This window comes from Vidua chalybeata, chromosome 4 (genome assembly GCF_026979565.1).
Source record: "Vidua chalybeata isolate OUT-0048 chromosome 4, bVidCha1 merged haplotype, whole genome shotgun sequence".
NCBI lineage: Eukaryota > Metazoa > Chordata > Aves > Passeriformes > Viduidae > Vidua > Vidua chalybeata.
The window spans coordinates 57961886-57982801 of NC_071533.1; the positions used below are offsets into that span (position 1 = coordinate 57961886).

At 37.3% G+C, this 20916-nt stretch overlaps 1 protein-coding gene across 3 annotated transcripts; it reads right to left on the minus strand.

Annotated features, from left to right (window-relative positions):
• Positions 1 to 869: 869 nt before the first annotated feature.
• Positions 870 to 18623, minus strand: LOC128786902 (ADP-ribosyl cyclase/cyclic ADP-ribose hydrolase 2-like). Of its 3 annotated transcripts, none has more exons than XM_053940616.1 (9): positions 18312 to 18623; positions 14406 to 14535; positions 13225 to 13360; positions 12663 to 12745; positions 11992 to 12068; positions 9347 to 9439; positions 7769 to 7855; positions 7235 to 7294; positions 870 to 4167 (listed from the first exon to the last, which is right to left on the minus strand). In XM_053940616.1, the coding sequence occupies exons 1-9, from the start codon at positions 18479 to 18481 to the stop codon at positions 4053 to 4055; spliced, it is 951 nt and encodes a 316-aa protein (XP_053796591.1). In that variant the 5' UTR covers positions 18482 to 18623; the 3' UTR covers positions 870 to 4052. The 3 variants fall into 3 exon arrangements, with proteins under 3 accessions (XP_053796591.1, XP_053796592.1, XP_053796593.1); XM_053940617.1 differs by having other exon boundaries at positions 870 to 4084; positions 18312 to 18622; XM_053940618.1 differs by having other exon boundaries at positions 4079 to 5739; positions 18312 to 18622.
• Positions 18624 to 20916: the final 2293 nt, after the last annotated feature.

Here is a 20916-nt window from a genome sequence, read left to right on the forward strand (position 1 = left end):
TCACAAGTGAGAGATCACTTACATCACTTCCATAGCACTGCCTGCTGGTGCAAGGAAATGTATACTATAATTTCCACCTTTGTTTTCCTCTAACAGAATTTCCAACAGCATCATTTTCTGCTCACATATTCTGCTAAAAATACAAAGGAACTCATCTGAACAGAGATCAGGTTCACCTTAGCTGCAGAGACAGGGAGAAGGTAGGAGGAGGGGGGCTGCCAGGCAGCACGGGCCCTCTGGCACAGGGTGAGGGGACATACGTGCCACCCTCCCAGGCTCCAATTTCCTGTTCCAGTCTCCCTGCCAGCCTGCACTGGAACTGAGCTGCTGCCCTAAGGGAATGAGGATCTCTGAGCTTGCCTTCATAATTCTTAGGAAGCTAGGAAAACAGATGCCTGCAGATTATAAACAAAATCTGACAGATTATATTCTTTGCCTCTTACATAAAATTGCATGTAAATTTAGACTGGGCAGAAGCTGGAATTAGGAAAAACCTGAAAATCAAAAAGAACTTGTGAAGTGTTTGAGCCACCCTGGCATTTGGCTAAATTAAGATACTGTGCCTCCCTGTACTGAGCTATTTTAAACCAAACTTCTTGGCTCTGCTAAAAGAACTCTTCTTCCACTTCACACTATTGTTGGAGCAAAATACATCAGAATTATTTCTAGGTAATTCAGTTGAGAAGAACACTATAAAAAGAGTTAGCTTTCATGGAACAAAAAGTATTATTCAAATTCTTGAGGTTTCAGGTCACATTTCACTACATTTAAGATTGTTGATTGAAAACATAGTCACGTCAGCTGAATATCACATCAAGACCAATATGACAAAAATAAACACCGGCAGTATAAAAAGGGCAGAGAGGTCATCAAGTTGTCTTCGCTTTATTCTCATAACTTTTTGCTCCAGAGTACTCAGGACTTTGCATTTAAAATTAGGCAGAGCAGGTGTGAGCAGATGTATATGTGTACATGCACATACATGCTGGAAAAAGGAACTACTCTGAATTAGAGTTCAGCTTCTTCAGATACAATGACTGAAATTTATGTAGCAAAAAGAAAAAGTAGGTTAGTAGGAGGGGAGATTATATTAACTTCTATACAGCAATGAAGAATGTGAGATAACTGAGTTCTTACGTGGTCCACAAAATGGGCACAGCAGGAAATACTGCCTTAGTCTCAGTAGCTTCCACAGGTCTGTCTGCAGAAATGCAGAAAACCTTGTAATGCTCCTGCACACCATGTTTTCATTTGTCATAAGTAGTTGGATGCTAATAGATTTACACAGGATTTTGGCATCCAACAGGACTCAAAATTAAGTGATATATATATTGTTTTAATCTGAAACATTTTCTCCCTCAAATTCACATCTGGAGACAGCTGGTTTTTTTAGTACTGCTAGTACAAATATGAATGGTTGAAACATTTTGAATCTATATTTGTGAACTTCCCCAGGACTGAATGAGTTTAAGGAAAAGGGCAAATGCCTTTTGGACAGTATGATTTCTCCACATTTGGCGCAGCTCTTACATAAGGTAGTGCTAATTAGAGCATTTCCTGAGTGTTCAAGACATAGCACAGGCTCACCTGGCTGACAGTCACCACTAAGGTGTAACATATATCTGTAAATAGTACTATTCACATCTTTATAGATGTATAAATAAATAAAAAGTCATGTTCATGTCCTCCCTCCCTCTGGGAGTAACAAATGACCTTATTACTTCTTGCTTTGCTGACACTTCTGCCCCTCACCTTCCGAGTCACGCTGTTCTTTTGCACAGATTAAAACCATTATGTTAAACTCAGAACAAATAATTCACTCTCAGCTTGAAATTTGCTGCCTCAAAAAATCTCAGGAAACCTATGCATCTAGAACTTTGCCTTGTTGCTTTTTTTTTACTAGCTATATATTTTGGTTAGCTAAAAATCTTTACGATATTCCCAAGTTTTTAAAGCAAGTTTGAGACACTTTATTGAACAGGTATTAGAAAAAAAATTGCTGTCTTTGCTACTGAGTTGAAGTAATGGGAAAAAAAGGAAAGAACATTAGAAAGAAGAAAACACTGCAAGAGGTTCTGAGTGTGTTGTTTTTGACATAAGGTTATGCATTTAAAAAAATCTCAATTGTTTAAACTGTAGCTATCCTACTTTATATTTTTTTTTTTCCAAAACAGAATTATTTAACACTTTCTACAGTGTTTGGTACCATGTGTAACTGCCAGCACTGACTGTGCTGCTGGAGTCAATCACATGCAGAGGCTGGAAAGCTTTCATAAGCTGGAAAGCAAAAGTTGGCCAGTTGGGATGCTTGGCTTGTGGCTGGAAGTTGCCTAAGAGGCACATGGGTGGTTAATGGTATTAAGCTGTTCTCTGGATCTCACACACAGGTTGGTAGGTAGGACACACCAGCCCTGATGCTGGCTGGGACACCTGGGAGCCTCACACACACAGTCTCTACAGCCTGTGGCCCAAAATGTGTCATGATATGATCTGCTGTGGGCAAATAGAAGATTGATCAAAATTGCTTGGCTTTAGCTACCTGAGATGTGACTCAGACACCTTTAGCTATGAGGTGTTACAGATACCTTTCTTACTACTCTGGTGGCTGTTGTAAATAAAATAAAACAATTAAAAATGAAGAGGATGTTCAAGGAACTAATCAAAAACTATAATTACAGCACAGAGAGGGAACAATTTTGAGGCATAATACAACCCAGATTTTTAAAGGTCTGTAACTTCTGATTTCAGTACTTTTGTATTTTCAGTACTTTTTTGTGTCTGAAACAGATACAAAAATCCTTCAAGCTGGAGCCTAAACCCACCTGTCACGTAGGCAAATCCAAATATGTGTGCAATGTAAAAAGATTTGCATTAAAACCAAATTAAAGATTATTACAGGCAGGGAAGCAAGACAAATAAGCAACTACAACATATTTTAAATATTTTATCTTTCAAACATACATGCTACAGTTGCATCAGGGATTGAAAGGATGTAAATCTACTATGGACCCTTAAATCGGATTCATTGAGATAACAGGAACATCCTCTCCAAGTTTCCTGGCAACCAGTCAATACAAACACAAATAAATAGTACAGAAGCTAAAAGATATCTACGTACAATTATTCTCTGTATAATGACTATTTTTTTCTGAAGATTTATTGGTAGCTGGATGTCCTGGTGGTTTAGAGGAGCCTCTAGTTGAAGCACTGGAATTCACACAAGTAACCCAAGAAACCTTCAGGATGGCATCTGCTCTCTCAGTGTGTTCTGAACCCCGTATCCGAGTTCACTGCCAGCAGGCCAGTGTCTGACTTGGCAGGTTCTTTATCTGAATTTGATATACCATAAATCACATATGTAAATCACAAGGTAGAAAAACTGTGGAACTTTCTAGACCTGGTATTTCTGACTATTTGCTATCCAGTGGCCCTCACATCTGGGGAACAGCTGTGCAGATGATGAAGCAATTGCCATTATGTGGTAAAATACTGTATGCAAGTATGCATCCAGAGTCTTGATGTACCCTAGTTTTTAATTTGGGCCCAAGTACTGGACCACTTATGAAAATTAATTTACTTTTCCACTGTCTTACCTACAAGATGCATCTTGTATCAAGTGAGCAATCTAAGATCTCTCCCACTTGAATTTATGTTTTGCCTTCCCAAAACATGATAATCAGTCACTTAGTTTCCAAGGTCATATGCTAGGATGGTTTTACAAACAAGTAATCTCTGTGGGTGATGTATGCATAATATAATTTTTCTTTCTGAAATATGTGAACAGGAAGTATTATTCTCGGTTTAATTCTGGAGAATAAAGATAATAGGAAATAGCAATGAACTTCTTCTAGAAAAAGAAAATGAAGGGCAAGGCTTTCTAGTAGCAATAGGATAATTTCTGATACTAAAACAAGCCAATATTTAGTATGCAAGGTTTTAATATGGCAGATTTTCCAGTCGCAAAAGTAGGATGAAATTGCAGTTAGAAATCAGCTGAAGCCAAATTTATAGCCATCTAAGTCAAACGGAGGAAATGGATTCAGTTGATTAACTCAGTACACTAAAGCAAATCTGAACAGAAAGCCTGCAAAAGAAACAAACATAAGCTTGTTCCAGCTGCCTCCTCTGTCTGAAGATATAGGTCCTCTTTGTGCTGCTGGTGCAGATCTGAAGAAGAGAAAACAAACAGGATGTTCACAGCACAGAGCTGAGTTAGGATTCTTTTAAATATCAGGGGTTTGTTGCCAAGGGTGAAGTTTGTGGCCCAAGTGCTAAGCTAGAAGTTTCTTTATATGAGCTTGTCAACAGATTCCCTTTGGCTGTCATGATTCTATAAACAGAATATCTTCGCAAAACCCTGGGAACTCTTCTTTCTACCTTTACACAAGAGCCTTATTGTCTCTCCACATCCATTTGCTGTCTCTGGCCTTATGCTTGTGATTTTATAGTGCTCTTCTAGACAGCAGTGGTCCTGGAGGACTGTATTTTACAGCACTTGGTGCAATAGTATCCCGATCCACTTCTATGTCTCTGTGACATTGCAATAATGCAAGTAATCCGTGCCACCGCTAACAGCTCCCATCTGGCGTCCTTCCTGCTTACATTTGTAAGCCATCTCTGCCATCTAGTGGGTATTTTTTACTCACGCGTTTTTTTCTAACGTCAGGGTGTCACCTTAACCTTAAGTCGAAGTCCAAATTTGACTCAGCAGGAACATCGTTCAAGTCTGGAGTTAAGGGGCACCACCATCATGCAAGAAACCCCATTACAGCACCCTCTAGGCCATCCTTGTGCTACCCCGACTCAGCTCTCTCCTTTGCTATGCCCATGTAACGGGAGTTGTGGTGACATAAAAAGTCACTTGTCCAACTCTGAAGTTTTTGGGCTCAGGACATTATTCTCTGGAGGCTGAGAGGGCACCTATCAGCCTTGTAATAGCAAACAGCCCTGGTGAAAGGGATGCATGAGCCCCTGCATGCCTGTTCCACTGTTCACTATGGAATTATGAACACTGAGAGCACCTACTCTGCAAAGGAAACTTTTCCTAACAGACACCCACTCCAATTAGTGATACTTCTACTGACCAGTCCCCAGTCAGTTAATGGACCATCACAGAACACAGAAAACGTACCTAAGAAAGTAATCATCAAATAATTTATATGCATTTGCTTAAGGCTCTTTCTGAAAAGGCAGCTAGTTTCGATGGAGGTGGTGTTATTTACTGCAGAGAATGGAGCGATTCTGGGAAGAATGTAAGTATTCATTGGCTTGTAGTATTTAAATTGCTTAAATTTCAGGGAGAGGAAATGATAGTTTTGCATTCAGATTGGGAAGCTCTATTGTGATTTGAGATAGTTAAGAAATTAATCAAACTTAATTACAGTGCCATGCATAGAGGATGGAATACAGTGCTCATGAAGGAAACAAGTAAGGAAACTTTTCCTAAGGAGGATGAGAACAGCTGAGTTGCTCAGGAGTTACCCCAGGAGAGTGTGAGACCGGTGTTTCAAGTACACCAGGGATTATGTTACTTTGAGTACCGACATGGATGGAAAGGAAGGGGCGGCTGCTCCCCTGCTCACACACTGCAAACGCCATGCGGCAGTACTGCAGAACTGCATGCTCACCCTTAGCTGAAAGGAAAAACACATTAATGGCTGCCAAAAACCTTCTCATCCAGGTGTCCTCAGCTGAGTAACACACACACATCACAAAACTTTGAGGAAAATTATTTAAAACCTGGGAGAGAAGAAAAATCTTCTGTTAACAGCTCAATAAAATATTGTATTTTTCAAAGTCCTGTGCTTTTTCTTCCAGTTTGTTAATATTGTCACTATGTTCACAGCTATTATTTCCAAGGGGATAACTGTATTTTCATTTGACATGTTGTCCTGGGGTGACCATTCAGTTGCAGAACAAGGAAATCCTATTTTAATCCACTGTCCAAGCGGCATTTTGTAACCAATCAAAACCCTAACAGGAAGTCTGTTCTATGATCTACTGCCTAGAAGAAGTCCGGCGCTATCAGTGGTATTTATAAACCCACCATTTTCATAACATTTATATGCTGGTGCTAGGATATAATTTGCATGCAAGAATGCATGTTGCATTGCAAGGTGAGTAAAAGTTTCCAGTGACCAGCAAGAACAGAGAATACACACTTTCTCTGTACGTGTGTACCAAGAACTGGACATATGTTACAGAAGGTGATGTCCACCTCCTACTGCATGAAGCACTACAGCCCCTCCCAGAGGCAGGCAAGCTGGAGTTGCACCTCTGCTGCCATAACCATGGACAGCAAATCAGGACTTTCATGGCAGAAGTTATCATTGTAATATCACACAGGTATTAACAAACAAAAATTTGCATATGCCTGAATAGGGAAGAAAGGACAGTAAGAAATAAAGCACGGATTATCCATAAAAAGAATATAACCACAAAACAGTGTTTATGTATTGATATATTCTACAACATTCCAAACAGTGAGGAGGTTTTCATTCAGATGTTCAAGTATCTTATGTCTACCTATATATGCAACAGCATATAGATTATGAAACATAGTCAGAATTGAAAACAGCAATCTTTACTGTAAATTCACCAAAATACATAATAAATTCATTTAATGCTCCTCATATAATATAGATAAATATGAATAAGTAGGGAGTTTGGGAGCAATGCTTGCTAATTAAGAAGTTATGTCTTGGATGTAATCTGCACTCTGTAGATAACTCACTGGCCCAAGGTAAATACATCAAAATATAGAGATTAAGTTTCACACAAAATTGAAGATTAAAAGAAAACTTCCTCAAAATTTAGAACTGAAAATTCCAGTAGTTGTAGAAATGTCCTTTAGATCTGTTGCTATTTGATCTATACTTTGATTAGTCAAGAAATTATATTAATGAAAGCAACTTCAAATTTGTAATAGATTTTATATCAGAACAGCAATATGTATAAACTTCACATCATTGATGATATATAGTGTTACTGTGTGATCAATGAGAATCCATTAACACCTAATTTTGAACAGCAGGTGCTCACAGATAGCTGTGCACAATCTGTGAATAGAAACTGCTAATTCAATCCACAGTAACTAACAAATTCAAGACTACTGTGTATTGCATATGGGGAATATATAACAGGTGGTATAGGTGGGATCTGTTGAACTGTTGACTTCTGCGTAATTTATTCAGTTGTAATGACACTGAGGATAGGTTGAACTTCTTTTACTTACGATGCAAGGGCACACTTAGAATCATCAGGATTATCCAAGCAGAGTAAGAACATTACAGACCTGTGAAAATACCATTTTATTTAGCACCTTTCAGGCAGACAACTGAGGAAAACAAATGTGAAAAGATGAAACAAATTCACAGTACATGTTTAAATCTTCCCTTCATTAAATTTATCATACAATCTATGGGAATGACTAGAGCTGTGAAACCTATTGTGAATAACTGGTAATTCTGCAGACATTCAATAGCATTTTTAACTATTGTTTAGATTTTAAATCCAAGTACATGAGGCTGTCTTCTGTGTCTGACATTGAGTAAGTACAATGTTCCACTCAGTCATATAATAAGATGCAGTGTTTTGCTCAATAAACAAGCAAAGAATGCCAAGTCTGAAAAATGTGACATCATCCCTCCAATGTATCAGTCCCTCCTGAAGACATGACATTAATGGCACTTCAGTATTGCACAGTAAGAATCAAAATAAATAAGGTACTTCTGCAAATACAGCATAATAATAAAAGGTTTTCACTTACTTGTAATTGTCACTGCAAGTGACATCAAAACCAAGAGTTTTCAGCCTGTTTTCTAATGTCTTTACGCTATTAGTTCCACAGGAATCTCTGTGAGGAAGGATTTAATTATTATTGCAAATCTTTTGTTATATAATTTCTTTTCACTGAACTTGATGGAATTAGTAAAGTATATCCCCATTACTTTGTCTCTTCTGTATTCCATAACACCTCCAGAAGAATTGTGTACATTGTTCTTTATGCTTCATTTGCTTACATTACTGTTGTTTCACAATTTATCCTTTTTAGAGTCTGGAAGATTAGCTTTAGCCAGTGTAGCATTTTCAGATTCTATTCACTAATAATCACACATTTAACATTTGACTAGACAGAAAAAGACCTAAATAATTTTGTAAAATAGTAAGTGTTTTGTTTGTAATATTCTTTGTCAACTATTTAGGTAGTGATAAAGTTGATGCTATCTGTCTCTACAGAATAAGTTTGTTATAATAAATGAGAATTATACTTGTTGTTAGAAGCTTGTTCTCTCTCTTGAATATTGAATAATAGAAAAATACAGAGAGAAAAAAAACCCAGAAACAATCCTAAACAAAGCTCCTGTTTACAGTACTGATTTTTTAATTTGTAGTCCAATTAGTATAAGAAAGTTTACAGAACCTACTAAGATCTCTAAACTTGCACCAACATAAAGTATTAAGGCCAGTGCTACATACCTGCTGGTCAGTAAATACCCATGACTAAAGAAATCATATGGAGACCAACAAAGTAATTGTAGAAAACAATTAATAAAATATACAATTATTTCTATGCATCCATTTACTGAAACATAAATTAAGATTCAGTGCTTGTCTTAGCTTTTCTTTGTAAAAAGGACAACTTTTACAAAGATTACCTGTATGTTATGTCCCTCCCAGAGGATATGATTCTTTGATTTAGAGAGACAGGCTGAAAAATGCTAATCTGAACTATGCTCTGTAGACTCCACAGCATTGTGGTAAAATACACAACAGACAGTCCAAACTGTTTGGACTAATCAGTTTTGTTATATTTGTTTATTACTTACTTGTTTGCTTGCTTTATTTAAATTACCAGCAAAATTAGACACTTTTAATGCCTACATTTTATTACTGGATTAATTACTGAGAGAAAAAGAGCCACCAGTTGGTATTTGCCTGCTTCTGCAAATTTTCAAACAGTTAAGATAGGTGAAAATGAAAAGAATGCATACAGCATGCATACAGCAAAGTGAAAGAAGTATCACTCATCAGCACTTAATCTGAAATTCAGATTGACTCTTAGTAAAACTGTTCATGCTCTATCTTCATTCAGGGTCTGAGTCCACACACACATCTAACCAAGACTTGGCTCCAGATCTAATATTACAATTTATTTCTATTTTCTCTAATTCTGGTATTTCTATACTCTCTGAGAATGGCAGGTTTTGTCTCCTGTGTTCATGAAAGCATTTCAAATACTTAGTTTTAAGTAGTATGCCAATATAATCAAACAAAAAGATAGGTGAAATTTTAAAGACAGGCCCAAAAGGGAGAAATGAATTTTTATTTTGAAGACATAACTTACAGATCTGGTCCTTCAATATCATCCACAACCCAAATGACAACTTGTGAGATTTTGTCTTTCTGGAGATTAGGTATTTCATAATCTGCAAAAAAACTGATTCAAGAAAAAAAAATTTGAACTGTAAAGAACATGAAAATTAAACAGTCCTTTTCCTCCTCTGTATTAATGAATTCACCTAAAAGTGAACAAGAATGAACTATTAAAAATGCAAAAACAAATCAAAAAGTCTTTGATACTTCCTCATAATATCTAATCTAAGAAGATATGAAATCCAGTGGTTGATTTTAATGTCTCTAGATTTTTTTTTTTTTTTTGTGTGTGTGAGATGCTGGCATTTCAAGGCCATAGATTTCTAACACTTTTAGCAAGATGTAGTGTAATGATTTCCAATCTTTTAGGGTTTTTTTCACTCAGAAAGCTTGTAAGGGTTGTGTCCTCACCGAATGCCTGGTCCAAGTCTGGGCCTAGGTCTCTCCTCTAATTTGCTATTTGCCTATCATGTGTCTTCTTAAATGTCTATTAGATGTCTAATAGACATCTATGTCTTCTTAAAATGTCTTTATCAGCACTACAGTGTCTCTGAGCCCTTTTAAATGTTCTGAGACCTCCACAGAGAAGAAGGGACCGCTAGTTGCCACTTCCTGGATGGGACCAGCAGTGACAATGTGGGTCTGTCCTCCTGGTGCCTTCAGGCAAACTACTGGGGCTCTGCCATGGAAGTGCAGGACATGTGCTGCTTGCCAGTGTCTGTTGGTTCATGAAGTCAGCAAATAATTTTAAATTTCTGGAGAAGTAGAACAGGAGGACAGATACCAAGAGTTACTTTCTCTGGTCCCGTCTGGTATGGAGGGAGCTCACCAGAGACCAGTAGCAGTAACAGCAGGTTTGCCTTTCTGTCCAAGGCACCCAAGCCTGTCCAACATGTAGTGAAAATATAACAAAAAATAAAGATTCCAACTCATTTACTCAGTCATGCATATGTTATTGCCAGAAAAAAAGAAGCTTGCTCCCAAATTTGGAGAAATCTTTAACTAGAAGTCTCAGAAACTGTGGAGGAACAATGTAGAACTGACTTCAGTAAAACAAATTTTTGAACTGGCTTCTATTATTGAAGAAATCTGCCAACTAAATTCATACTGTGTGAATGAACAAAGTTATTTTGCCATGAAATGAAAAATAAATCTTAACGGAAATGATATCAGGTGACTTAATGATGATTTAAGTGTACAAACTTTAAAACTGAATAAACTTTGAAAGGGGCTTTGAAATACTTGAAAACAGACCAGAGAGATGGTTAGGAAGACAGGCAGATCTTTCAGATTACTTTCTGCTATTAATTATTCAACTTTCAGCTTTTTTCAAACATGAGCTCTTAAAAAAAATTCAGTCATAAATGGACCAGAAGATACACAGCAAAGAAAACAGATGGAGTAACTGGCTTTGTTTTCTTCTTGGCAGGCTGAGTTCCAGTAGTGATTTCACTGGTTAAAATACCACCAGACTGGCAACCCAGGGAACTGGTGGAATTAATGTGTGTATGAGATGTTCTTGAAATAAGGAATCTATAAATTAACAGAAATAAGGAATCCATTTCTAAAATAAGGAATCTATAATAGATTCTGAGTATTGCCCTGCTGCCAGGTATTACCATCTGCAGAAGATTTGATCCCAGCTGACCATTTGACCAACCCAAGGAGACTGTTTAAGTCTTTGTGATTAGCTGAAAGCTGTGCACAAAGATGGACGTTTTGGGGGACAGAGGTAAGTAGTTAGGAGGTGTTTTGGGAAAAAATGGTTCTTGTTTCTCTTCTATCCAGAGATAAAATTGCCTTTTCAATGGTCATTTTTAGCCCTCATGAACAGGAGGAGACTCTCTTCTATGGGTTTTTAAAAAATGCAATATTTGATCTGCCTTGGACAAGACAGTTGCTGAAGTAATGAAGGATGCATTTCTTACCACAGGTAAGCAGTCACTACAGACACAGTGAAAGTTCTAAAGGGTGTACTTTTACAATAAATTTTGAATCTAAGCTTAGATGAGCTTCTGCATGGTGGTACACCTCTGAATCAGGAAAAATACATCTGTCCTTAATATAAAAGGTACTAAGAAGAAGAGGAAGCTCATCTTTGCTATTATCCTCCTCAACAAACTTTTTTTTTTTTTGCTTTCTGTAATAATAATAGACTTCAAACTACATCCACTCTTGGTCATGGAGAAATAAATACTTTCTCTTTAGAACTTACCAAGTTTGCTGGTAGGCCTGACAAAAGCTACAATCCTTGTAACAATATCCTCTATTTGGACATGTCCCTGAAGAGAAATTTCGTTAACACTCATCTTTTTGAAGACATACACATTTTGCCACAGTATATTGGCTGACTCTAGGGCAGCTTTCACAGCATTCACCTTGCTTGCCACAGGAGTTTGTAAAATGCAGGAGTTGAAAGGATTGTATCCATCCACTACGTATTAATCCTTCAGCCAGGGACAATTAACAGTTTGTACACACAACTCAGCAGACTTTGATCAACAGGTCCTTTCAGCTACACTTCCATGCTTTGTGCAGCAGAAGGCCCATATAATTGGCTGAATTTTCTTTTTTGTAGTCATCAGACCTTACACAGAAATCAGTCAGTTCTCTTACCCTGTCTGTGGATAAGCTCCTCCCTCTGCAGAACCATTCAGCAAGACCTGTATCACCCCAGAGCTGTGCTGTGCATACTGCAATAGATAACAATGCTTTTCAGATCTCACAGATTTGTCATGTAACTTGGTATTTTATTGCAAACAACAGTAACCAAGGAAAGAATTTTACCACAAAGAATATCAGAACTGCAAAAATAATACTAGACTAGCACCCTAGCAGGTCACTGAAGTAAAAAGGGCAGGAACCAAACAGGCCATGGTTTACTTCAATGATTCTTCTCAAGCTATTTTCTCACATTCATAAGTAGTTTCTTCAGCACAAGAAGAAAGCATTTTGACATTCTCTGTTGAGTTTGATATGTGAGTAAGGGTTTTCAGCAAGGCTGTCAAATTAGGACCTGTAATCAGCAGACAGTCAGTGTGCTTACTGTGCTTAGTATATGGTTTCTATTAACAAAGCTAACAGAATTTTAACACATTATCTAGCTAAGGTGAGTGTTAAGTTCTCCTTGCTAAAATACTGCAGCCAGTCTAAAACGGTGTGTTTGTGTCAGGGGAAATAATCCAGTGTAGTTAGAGGTTTAAATCTGTTTTGAACTAGCAATGTTTTCCTGAATCACACTGGACACACCCACAGATGTATGAAGTCAGCACTGATAAAATATTTACAATGATTGAGGTCATCCTCCAGAAAGAATCCACTGCGTTGTTTTCACATTCCATCATGGTAGGGCAGGATTCATAGTCCAGGCCTGTAGGAAGGCATGCGATTTGTGCTATTAGAGAGATGATAATGACTATAAAAAGTGACTTTAGAAAGCAACTAAATATATTTGTACATTACTCACTGAACCCACAACCTATGTTTGACATAGCACTGAAAGCTGTTGTATTTTTTCAATAATTTTCCATCCTTTATGTTTACACAAACAGTGACATTCTGAGGATTCAGTAATTTGGCTGAAATGGTTCTAACTCTGTTCCTGGGATGCAGGGAGCTCCTCAGAAGACTGAGAAAGAGGTTTATCCCCACTGCAGGACCATTTAGATTTCACTGTGTGCTCCCCTGACTACAGTGGTAAACATTCACATGATACAAGAGAGAACAAGACAGTGAAGCTATCCCAGATTTTTCATGGGCTAAGAGCAAATTTAGTTTCTCCAGGACACAGCAGTTGGTCTCTGTTATGGTTTTACAGACAAATGTTTAACATAGCACTCATTGTCTTACCAGGGCTGTCTGCCTGCCCACACCAGTTCAGAAGATCTCCAACAAAGCCAAACAGAGTATCAGCCAGAGGCATGTAGCGACGTCCTCTGTCAGCAAAGCTACTGACTAGTAGCTGATTATTTTCCCAGAAAAGAGACTAGGAAAAAAAAAACATAGAGAAGAAATGTACCAACACTTAGGTGCGGACACAGTGAGATTACGGGGTATTGAAAACAGCTGAAAACATGTTTTAGTATTTCTTTCAAAATCAAGTTAATAACCAGAAATGTTAGCTATCTGTTTAAAGGAACAAAGTTTTTCAATTTTCCAGAGGTATAAATTCTGATCACAAGTGACTTGAGGAACAGTACTAGTTTGATGAGAAAGGATATAGTCCTCTTTTAAATATAGATAGGTCTAGCTCTGCCTGCCTCAGCAGACAGATTTAGGGGAAGAAGAAAAAAGGAAGATAGTTTTACACCAGATATATGTTACCAGAAATCTCTCACGTTGCTATGTTGGCTTACGGTGTGAAAAAACCCCATATGTCTAGATGTTATTTCTGTGTTTGTAGAACTCTGCATGAATTAAGCTATGTTGACAGTAGTATTTGTTGGTTTAGCTTGTATCATTTAGAAATGAGGAACAATTGTGCTAGAGGAAAAGCTGCATTAAAACACAACACATCGTTTGCACTTCCACAGTTCTTCGCAATTGCCAGCACATCAAACCCTTACTGTTCTCTGGCATAGAACAACGTCCTCTCTCATTTCTGCTTTTGCTTGTTCAGTGTGTCAATGTTTAACATGGCACTGTCATGAGACTTAGCTGAGAGGAGTAAAAGCAAAAGGTGATAGCAGGCACATCATTTGTAGCCAGAGCACCTAATTTAAGGAAAAGTAGAAGTGGAAGTTCAGGGACTATGGCAGAGCTTCCAGCACAACAGGAAAAATGGGGGATCTCTGTAGTACGAAAGGAGAGACATTGCTGAGAAGTTACTCATAAAATAAATGGAGCCAAACACATTGAAACATGCTATCAAGTCTGAGTCCAGTTTATAAACTACAGAGTCTAGTTTACAAACTACAGACGGGTCAAAAAGAGTGACTCATAAATCAGTTACAGAATGACTCGTCAATTTTGAGCTGTGTCATGTAAAGTCTGTTGTACGTCACAGGGCAATTAACATAAAAAATTATTACCTTGTTAGGTGGAATCGTGTGAAATGTGAGGTTGATAAATAATTCATAATCCTTAGGTAGAATGCTGCAAGGATCCTTGTTAATAAATGCATTTTTAAATGCTTCCCATATTTGTGTACAATTCTTCTCACTGTAATCATTAAAAAAAATAGCAAAATTGTTTTTTCAAAGCTGAGCAAGAAAGATACTTGTTCTCAACTCCTTCAAATACCCCAATTAAAATCTGTATAAGGCTAAAGCAGAAAACTGAAGCTAGTGTGTAAAAAACTTGTAGCTCAGGAAGAGCATAGAGATCTTGTCTTCTGAGTCATAACTGAAGCAGATAAGGAAGAAGTAGCAAGGAAAATATTAGAATTTAGAGTGTGGAATTAGAAACACATTATGATTCAACAAAAATCTTAGTAGGTATGGAATACATAGGGAGTTATCCTACACTGTAGAAATTCTGAAGAAAAAGCTTTCTTTGAAATTTTCCAGATTCTAAAATAAACCATTTCAAATAAACCATAGCTAAATATCCAACACTGCTGGACTGCAATACTACACTTAAAATGTCAGATTCAAATACAGGATGAGCTGCTAAAAAGCTTTGATAGTAGAATAATGATGGTGACAAAGAGATGCCTTCGGCTTCTAGGCCCTGGGACTGTGGAGTTTTATCTTGTTGGAATGAGTACAATGACCAGGGACTGTGTGACAGGGACACACACTGTCACTATGCAGTAGCTACAAGAACTACAAGTATGTTGCTAGCATTCAACAGTTCAAGGGCTGAAATAAGACGCTAGGCTGTGCACTCCAACATTTCCCTTCTGCCAGCTCTCTCTTGAGGACAATAACCTCCATGGAGGGACAAGACGGGCTGTCTACAGATGGAAGTGTCCTATCTCTTTGGACTTTCAGGATCTCACCTGTCACAGCTCTGAGCCTGCCTGGAGTAATAAAGAAGGGAATTTCTACTTTCACCAGTTTTCCACAGTACCTTCCCTACATAATGCTGTGACAATGTCTATGCCAGGAACACTCTGCACAACAGAATAATTACTTTATGTGCATACAGCCTTCCTAACATGAATAGCTGTCATTGCAAAGCTCTAGCTTGAACAATAGTAGTCCTGATAAGTAAATCAAACTTTGCCATTACAATGTTTTGCTCATTAAGTATCATCCATACACAGCATGGTTTCTGCTGGTACAGATTCTTTGGGGAGCTGCTTTGTGACACTGAATGTCACAGACACTTTAAAGAAGCCCTTGTGATAAGCTATGCAGGAAACAGACCACAGATTTTCTTGTAGAAATCTCTGGTCATGCTTCCCACAACTATATAAAAATTCCCTAGATACTATAAGCAGATATAGATCTTGACCTGAAAATTTTCAGTGATGCAGTATGATCCTTAATCAGTAGTTTCAAGGTTTAAACAGATTTACTTAATAAAAGAATTTGAACCCTATTTCTGATTTCAAGCTGTTATACTTTGGCTTCTGACAATTGTATATACTTAGGTTTCATTTTGCTAAAGAGCTTTCTACTTGAAGCACTTACGTTAGTACTTGTGGGTTATGATCAACTGAACTTTTAAGATCTTTCTTGACAGGTGCATCCCTCAGTAACTTTCTAGTTAATTCACATATTGCTTTTTTTTTCATGACTTCTCACCCAGTTTTGAACAGCTTGTAAATCAAAAGGATTATTCTGCTCTGATACTCAAAACTTCTTAGCTAGCAAAAACACTTATTGAAACTACAGGGTGGTGAAGGACTGCAGTTCAGGACAATTCCTTCTAATCTTTTAGACCCTAATAAGTCAGATTAATTTCACACTATTTAGTTAAAAAATTGTTTTCAAAGCTTTCATGATATGCTACAAATAAACAAATATGGAAGAAAAGCATTAGAGGAACATTTGTGTTATTTAGCCTACTCATGTTAGGAAACATCAAATGGTCTTAATTTGACATTGGTCTTAATTCAGTGGTCTTAATTCAATGGTCTTAATTCAAACTCCTCACTTCTGCATGGCCACAGCATTTTGTAAAATGCTTCTTTGGATTGCCATTTTGCATATTCTGTTTCAACACATGGGAAAGTTTTTATTATGTTCCTATAAACATATTTATGTTTTAACTATCTTGCAGTGTAAAGACATGCTTTGCTAGCTTCCTTTAAGTTAGCAAAGTATTTTTAGAAAATTTGTGCATAAATTCAGAAGCAAAACCTATCCGCGTGGTCACATCTCTATAAAAGCTAGCCAGGGGCAACTAAGAAACAGACAATGAACAGAAAGGGCTATTAATAATTATAATATCTATTTTGCACCTGTGCAATATGAAATTTCTATTTTGTTTGGATTACATTATTTGCTTATACACCTCAGGGAAAGAGAAAAATCCCCACGTTATAAGAAAACAGTTGTGTAGCTCTTCTTTCAATAATGCCATTTTTGGTCTAAATTCAGGAAAATAGTCCTAATGCCCTGCCTGGCTTCATGCTATCCTGAGCAAGAATACTTTGATGAACACATTCAAACCTCTCAATTTCAAAATCATGTTGTGAAAATGTAACCAGAATTCAGTAAATCCCAAAACTATCATAAAGATGAGACATGTTTTACATAGAAATGTTTTCCAGAATATTGCATTTATATCTCTAACAGTCCAAATCAGTTAACAATATGGTTCAAATTTCTACAATAACTATTCTTTATGTTGCTCATTTCAGCATATTCTGTATTATTATTCATGTCCTGCTTCAGATATAAATGAAGTGGCATCTGTTAAGTCCTGCAAAAGCTCTACCTATCTAGAGCCTACTGCAAGACCAGATTACCTATACAACTAAGTTCACATATAATATATTGTAGGAATGTAGAAATCTACACTTAAAGTTTACTTTCACCTTCCTTTGTGACATGTTTATAAATTTGCCAAGCTTGAACTGTTTCACTTAAATTCATGCACTGTGTTACTTCCATTAGGATGATCTTTTTTCCTTCATAAGAAACTTGAAAGAAAACACTTCTGAAAGGTTAGGAGTGTTATTGTGCAGAAGTATATTGTTTTGTCTTTGTTAAAAGCAAAAAAAAATTTTAAGTCCTTTATCTTCCTCTTTTGCAACAGGAACTGAAAATGGGAGGTTGGACAATTGAGGTGATTTTTGAAGTATCACCTAACCCTGTTTTAAGACAGCAATTCAATGCTACAGGAACCCAGATAGGGCCCCTCTGCAAATACCTCTTCACACTTTTAGGACAAGTTTTTAATGGCAGAATAAAGGGCTGAACTCCAGGAGATTGTCCTTCTTATTTTCTTCCTTTTTACTGAAGCCCTTACAATGCAAGGAAGACAGAAAAGTGCTCATTTTAACAAAGTGTGTGATTTACCTCCAGTTCTGTATAATTACCACAGCCAATAGAAGCTCACAGATCCTACTTGAGCAGTTGATTAGTACTTAATTTTTCAGGTGGATAAGCTAAACAGGTTTCTTTAATACCAAAGGATAGCTATGAAATGAGGTATTCCCCTTTGTACATGACCTGACATACAGGCATGCAAGGCAAAGCTGGTCTTCCCAGGACTGCTGTCAGATTTGGTACTTCTAAAACACCATCCCTGTCATTTCTGTGTGTTGCTCTCCTTGCAGAAAGTAACTGGGGAGGGGGGGGGGTGGCAAAAAAAGTGAAATAAAGAACTGAAGGATCAAAAATCTTACCTCAATTACACTACTTTACTTAAAATATTATATCTGTCAAAGTAATTTTGTAATTTTGTTGTTTCCAGACAGCTACAAGCATGTTGGCTTCAAAAGGATCACTTTTATGGCTAGAAGCAAATCATCAAGCTTCTGATTAACAACCATTTTGTACAGAACATAAAAAACTAATCCAGAAACAAGCAAAACTTACCCAACAGCAGGATTCACAATTCTAATATAATCATAGCATCTTCCAATGACAATACTTTCCAGGTTTTGAGTAGTACCTTCACCTTTCCATTTCCTTCCCTGCACTCCTGAGAAGCTGTTCATACACAGAACAGAGACAAATAAAAGAGGAAAAAAAAGGCTCATCATCATGAATTCTTGACAATCCAAACTCTTAAAAGGAAAAAAAAGAAATAAAAAAGTAGAGTTCAATGGTACAATTTAAATGGAAACCTGCAGTCTGAACGTTTAATATTTTCAGTACTAGCTACAGCTCAGTACACAAGACAAAAGCGGAAAAGAAAACCTTACTGGAAAATATAACCTAACTATTTCCTGAAACGATTGCAGCACAGGGATACATCACTTCCTCGTGTCTAAACTATTCCCTACTTCAGAAAAACGAGAAACTTTTAAGGCCACCTGGTGATAACTGAAGAGAATTGCAGTGTATCTCCGTAAAGGGAGGAAAAACACCCTTGCCACTTGCATACTTAGGATGCCTTTGGTTCGCTTAATAGTTGTTGCTGTGCTACACTTTCTTAAACTATCAAAAAAATGCTTGAAAGCATAAAAAAAAAAAAAAAAAAAACACCAAAAAAACCCCAAAAAACCACTAAAATGCGCAGTTACAGCAACGACAGTGTAAATACCCAAGTCGTCGAGTTATCTTGTATCACACAGAGGGGTAACATTAGTCAGCTGACAGTGGCATTTTGGTGTGATGACATGCGCATCATGTCTTTGTGAAAAAAACCTGCCTTGCAGTCATTAATCATAATGAAACACATAAGGAGTATGACTTATATCTTGTGCACTGAACAAATGTCTTCAGCTTCTGCTGTCATTCTCCTCCAGGTTCTTCCCCTAAGTACTCTGTTAGAACATCAAAAGGCACCAATCAATCTAATCTTCAGAATATTCTCCGGTACACACTGCTGCAAATACAACCACATTGGGTTTTTTTTCTTAAAAAAAAAATAAATTCAACCTCCAAGTATTTTGTATTCAACCTCCAAATATTTTTGCAATCACATTTCTGAGGAGCATGCTGGTTCTTCTCTTTTCCTTTCTTTCTTTCTTTCTTTCTTTCTTTCTTTCTTTCTTTCTTTCTTTCTTTCTTTCTTTCTTTCTTTCTTTCTTTCTTTCTTTCTTTCTTTCTTTCTTTCTTTCTTTCTTTCTTTCTTTCTTTCTTTCTTTCTTTCTTTCTTTCTTTCTTTCTTTCTTTCTTTCTTTCTTTCTTTTTCTTTCTTTTCTTTTCTTTTCTTTTCTTTTCTTTCTTTCCCTCAGTGAATATATAACTTTATTTTTTGTGTACTTATTTGTGTAGTGTCACACTTCCATTGATGCACTGGTACTCAGCTGGCGGATTTTGCTGAGGGAAAAATCTTGCTAATCATTGAGTAAATTCCTGATGATGGATTTCTACTATAAATGTGATAAAAGATAGCCAATTGGTTGCTACCTGCATCAGAGTCTTCAGGAAAGCCAGATTTACACAGAAATGGATATGCAATGTTGTGCTTGATATGGTGGAGACACAGGAAATCATGCACTTTACTCCTGTTGCTTCTCTAATGCTTTTTCTTCCTATTTCTGTTCCTAACCTCTCCATGTCCTACTGATAGGGCATCAGAACAATGATCAAATGGTTTCAAGCCAATACTTTGGATTCAGGATTAGAGAGTGCAATAGTCCATGGAAGTCACTGAACATTTTCTTTTATTATTAACTTTGCTGCAACCAAATTTCGCTCAGTAATTTCAGGGTCTAACAGAAACCAGAACGTGATGTGATCTTCTATACCGAAATGTGCAGAAATTGTCACTGATTTTTGCATCAAGGCTAGAACTTTCGCTTGAAATATACAGTGTAAGTTAAGAAGTCATACAGATAGATACTGAACGTTTCTCCAAGTACACACTAGGTTAGGACACAGCACCTTGGGGAAGAAGGTGTGGGTTCCCTAGCAAATAGACAACCTGTCATAACATCCCAGAGGAACTGGATCCAAGAGTTGTTGGGATCCCCATTTCAACTCCTACCAAGCTTCCTTTCCTCACTGGCAACTTCTAGAAACACAACATCAGGCCAGAGGGCCTCTGATCTGACTCAGCATAGCCATTTTAAATTAGTGTTCTAGCTTTGTTCTAAATATTTTTCTTGTAGTATTGTAATTCACTGCCACAAACTGGCTGTCCATCTTGCCTCCTGAGGTCTGGCAATTCATGGTGGATGCAGATCACTGTTCCTCACTCTCTGTCCCTCTCTCCTAGAAGATGTTATTGCCCATGAAGAAACGTCAGAAAATTGGCAGCATATCTGCTCTGGAGATTCTGTAGTTCACAAACTGAGTATTAACCCAAACAACCATGAAATTCAGCATATGTTTACATTCTGAACCCCAGAAAATGAGGAACCAACATGTTCTCTCCTGTTATTTCTATCAGAGGGGAGTGGTAAGTTCCAGCAGTAGGAAGGTGTAACAGACAGTAACGTTAATCCTCTGCTACTACTCAAGCATGAATTTCTGGCAGAATAACCTCAATTCTGTATGACCACATGCTTTAGGCCTGGAAATAGAACCT